General features: G+C 33.6%; 1 protein-coding gene across 1 annotated transcript in view; it reads left to right on the top strand.

Moving 5' to 3' along the window:
* Nucleotides 1-722: 722 nt before the first annotated feature.
* Nucleotides 723-4,982, top strand: part of LOC122254658 (hemicentin-2) — a gene marked incomplete at its 3' end in the record, with an annotated part of 141,626 nt that continues 137,366 nt past the window's right edge. The window contains 1 exon segment of the mRNA XM_086536690.1: nt 723-3,389. Within this exon segment, the coding sequence (XP_086392816.1) occupies nt 3,308-3,389 (82 nt within the window).

Raw genomic sequence — 4,982 nt, 5'->3', positions numbered from 1 at the left:
TCCTCTCCCCCCCCCCCTCTGCTCTTTCACATCCTCCATCCTCTTTATCTTTCTCTGGCTCTCACCCTATGTGTCTCGCTCTCTCTCACTTTTTCTCTCTTATACAGTAAGTATCGCACTTTTTTCCATCTCACCATCTCTCTCTCTCTCTGTCTCTGTCTCTCTCTCTGTCTCTCTTTCTCATCCTCTCTCTCTCTCTCTATTTATCTTTCTCTTTCTTTATATATATATATATATATATATATATATATATATATATGTGTGTGTGTGTGTGTGTGTGTGTGTGTGTGTGTGTGTCTGTGTGTGTGTGTGTGTGTGTGCGTGCGTGTGTGTGTGTGTGTGTGTGTGTGTCTGTGTGTGTGTGTGCATACATATAAATATATATCTGTTTCTATTCCCCATTCATACACTCTCACTTTTCTTTCTGACTCTCCTTTTCCTTACCCATATCTCTCTCACCCCCATCCCCCTACTTCTTTGTTCCATTCCCTCTCCCTCTGCTTCTCCCCTCCTCCTCCTCCTCCTCCTCTCTCTCTCTCTCTCTCTCTCTCTCTCTCTCTCTCTCTCTCTCTCTCTCTCTCTCTCTCTCTCTCTCTCTCTCTTTCTCGCGCTTTCTCTCTCCACCCCCCACCCCCCCTCCATTCGCATCCGCCATCACCTGGCCGTCTCTGGGAGAGGTTTCTTTCCCACGAGGGAGTCAGTGTGCCTTGCGCCGCCGGTACGCATGGACGTGTGGCGCAAGCGGCTCTTACACAGGACCAGTGCCACAAGCTCGACGCGCTGGCTCGGTCTCGCCTGTGCTGCCGAGAGCTGTCAGTTGCGTTGTTGTCGAATTGTTCTCATGAGCTTTTGCTTTCTTTCTGACTCTCTTGTATTACGGTTTACGTTATGCTCGATGGATTCATGGATTCGCTTTACTTATTTCGCAAAGTTCCTGATTTAATTATCGTTATTCGACGGTATACACAGTTGCGACGAGAGACTTGTACCAAGTAAGTTTCAAAGTGATAAATAGCAAAAAAAAAAAAAAAAAAAAAAAAAAAAAGTTCCGTTACTCCATAAAAATTTTGAAAAGAGAAATAGAAAAGAAAAGAGAAATAGAAAAGAAATACTAAAAGCATTTCATTAGTTGTTTTTGGTAAGACATGGACGCGAGTTTGTTAATTCAATGAAGAAAACTTTTTTTGAAGTTTGATGAGATTCAATAATTAGATTTCAATATCGCTGAAGTTTGGAATATATTCGTCTTCAAACACGTACTTGATTAAGCAGGATGAGATTGCTCGCCTGATGTTATCCAAAAGTGATCTTTGAGGAGGAAGAAAAGAAATCGAAATGCTTATATGATAGACTTGTGATTTGCAAATCGGAAAAGCTATCTAAGTTATTTAGATTAGAAATCGTATTTTTCTGAAGTCTGAGGAGGAGAGGAGGAAAGGGAAGGAGAAGAAACAAGAGAAATAGAAATCGTGAGTGAAACAAGAGGATATATATATTTTTCTTCACCGAAGACTAAGAGGAAGAAACTCTTTCCCCTTTCTTTACCTCAACACTTTGTTTCTTTCTGAAGTTAAAGCCTCCCCTTCGAACCTTGTCTTTTCACGCCCCGAGAAGATCCACAGAGCTTCGGGAGAGAAGATACAGAGAAAGAGAGAGAAAAAGAGAAAGAGAAAGATAGATAGATTGATTGATAAATAGAGAGAGAGAGGGAGAGATGAGGGGAGATGAGGGCTGCCTGTAATCCCAGAAGACCCTGAAAGATTTCCAAACGACATGTAAAGGAGATAAAGATAAAGAACTACCAAGGATCAATTTCAATTTGTCTCAACACGACAATAGTACAATTAGAGAAAGAATCCCTCTGTAATTTTCTCTTATATTGCTGAATAACCAAATGAGCTTTGAGTTAGCATCCAAACACCCTCAACCATACACGGATGAAGACACGAAGCAACGAGGGAAGACCGCTGATAGCAATGGCAATGCTGAAGAAATTTAGAAAAGGAAATTGCACGAGTGGGACTCTGTGCACTAGGGATGCTTTCAAGCTTATTATGTCCCTGGTTGAAAACAGACGATGCTGGTCGTGGTGAGCATTCTCTCGAAACACCAATGAAGAAATATATGTAAAAGAAAGGAAAAGTAATTTATGGCAATTAAAGATTCATGATCTTGTCTTTACTGTAAGAGAGAACTTGCTTGGAACACGCGTTTAAGTTGATGGGAACGTGTTTCTTGTGTACAGACATTCTTTGTATGTACCCTACTCAGACAACTCACTAAAATATTAAAATATGTGTTTAACAGAACAGATGAACATTATATGTTAGATTTTGAAGCTATAAATAACTATTTATTGCACACAGACTCTCATGAATGAGATCAGTCATAGTTCGTAAGACGTCATAAACATATAAAAAAAAATCAATTAGATGTCTTCAAACTCATGTCAGTAGGTATGTGTTCATGTCTGACTGTCGTCAAAAATATAATGCCATGTATGTGTGTTTGACATTTCCAACTGATACAAGTTTTATATTTTATATCTGCAGGCTGGTTAAGATCAGCAACTTTGGAAAGAATTTATTTGTTTATTTGTTTATATTCTAAACATAAAAATTCACATTCACGTTTTTTTTAAATAAATACTTCGGTTCTCCAGTAAAAGTTGGCTAAGATAAAGTCAAAGGGAAACACCCGACATAACAGTGTGGGAGAACATTTTCTCTTTTTCATTTCAACTGTGTTATTCGCTGTGTTAGTAATCAAACATCAGAGGTCATTGGGGTTAAAGGTTACAGTGGTATTTCGTGACTGAGTGACTGAATTGTGAAAATAATGAAAATGATATTTACACAGTGGGAGTTCTAAATCTTTGTGGGCAGCTGTGAAACATTTCCTAACGCCTCTTGACTTACAGACTAAGACCTCTTTGAAAGAAAATGTAGAAGAAAAAAAAAATAATCTGACCTCCGCACAAATGTTTATCTTTATCACACATGTCTAATTAAAGAAAGTTAAACATAACCTAGACTATCCCGAGTTGGAAGCCCCAAAAGAAAAGATATATATATATATAATAATGAAAAAAAAGATGAAATAAATCTTTCAAGACCTGAGGCAAGATAGCAACCTCCGCAACATAAACATAGTGACAATGAGGAACACACGAGCCTAACAAATCTTCAAAGTCTCTCACCTGTAAACAAATAGAGTTATTTCAACCCCAATAGTCAACAGGATCAAGAGTTCCTTTGCCGGAACAAGTCTCCGAGCAAGTTGCATACACCTTCCCTATAAAGGCAAGATGATACCTCCTTCCTTGCTTGCAACGGTAGTCAGCATCGTCCTTTCCACGGTTGTCCACGTCGCCTGTCAAGATGAACACTGTGAGTTTTCTGAATTGTTGTTGTTGCTGTTATTGGTGTTGTCAAGGGGGGTCACGTGACTGATTTAGAAATAATTGTTAAAAAGATTTTGGAAATAGGATCTTTTTTTTTTTTTCTTTTTTCTTTTTTTTCCATACGTTCACTGATTAAAGGGAATGATAAAAGGTTATCATTTCTATCTATCTGATATCTATATTTTTTTATTCAGTTGGCAGGGTTAGTCGCAATGAGTTTTCAATGAACATGATATTTTTGTTTTGCTTTCTATGTATGAAAATACGATAACCGGATTATATTTATGGAGAGAACACATGTATATATCATATATACATACATATCAAAGGAAATGCTTGGTATGTATACATACATACATATATATATATATATATATATATATATATGTATATAAAATATATATATAATATATATAATATATAAATATATATATGGTTAAGAATATATATATATTATATATATATATATATATATACCATATATATATATATATAGATTTACACATGATTGTTTATATAGGTGTTTTTTAATTTTGTTTGTGTGGCTGTATTTTGTTGTGTGTTTTTGTGTTTGTGTGTTTTAGTTGTTGTAATAATATTAATATATATAAAATTATATTATAATATATAATTCATATAATATATTTAACACATACATACATACATACATACATACATTTATATATAATATATATAAAAAATATATATATATAATATATATATATATAATATATATATAAAGATAACATATATATATGTATATTATTATATATATAATATATATATATATATATATATAATATATATATAAATACTATATATATTATATATAGCTATATATATATATATATATATATATATATATATATATATATAAATATATATATAATGTTATATATGTATATATATATATATATATATATATATATATATATATATATATATATATATACAGTATATATACAGTATATATACAAACAGGGAGGGAGAGAGAGAGAGTTCATATAATTACTGCAATACGATGGAGAAATCAAATAACACACGATACAAATAAGAACAAACAAGCAAACGTAAGCAGATATAAGTTAGATACCTTTCTACCTAAACTACCACCAAATTTATCTCCGTTTTCTGCACAGCCTCCAAGTGAAGAGCATAATTTCCTGGCTTTTCCTCGTAATAGCTAACCTTTGCTTAATTTCACTTTGCGTGCATGTAGTTAAAGAAAACAGTATTACTCTCCTTTTGAATCCATGATTACATAAAAAGTAGAAATTGTGAATATACAGAAAGATTGAAAAATAGAAATGTATTTCGGGATTTTCTCCAGTAAAAATGTAGCTAGAGATGAAAGTAGTATTTTTCAAATATATGCTTTTCCTGTTTTTGAAAACTCAATTTAACGTGGTACATTTAGTATGACGTACAAAGGGTGTTTGGTTGAAAACGTTTCGTCAATGAAAACGTTTTTTATTTTGTTTTGTTTTTCTTGGATTTTCGCTTCTAAATGTTTAAATTTACAACAATAAGAATTAAAAATAGAGGGATTTCATTCATGCCACCAAATTATTTTAACATA

This window comes from Penaeus japonicus, unplaced genomic scaffold (genome assembly GCF_977035675.1).
Source record: "Penaeus japonicus unplaced genomic scaffold, GWHDUDI00000001_assembly GWHDUDI00000005, whole genome shotgun sequence".
Classification (NCBI taxonomy): Eukaryota; Metazoa; Arthropoda; class Malacostraca; order Decapoda; family Penaeidae; genus Penaeus; species Penaeus japonicus.
Note: the sequence above shows the minus strand (reverse complement) of the source record. Positions and strands in the feature narration are given on the sequence as shown.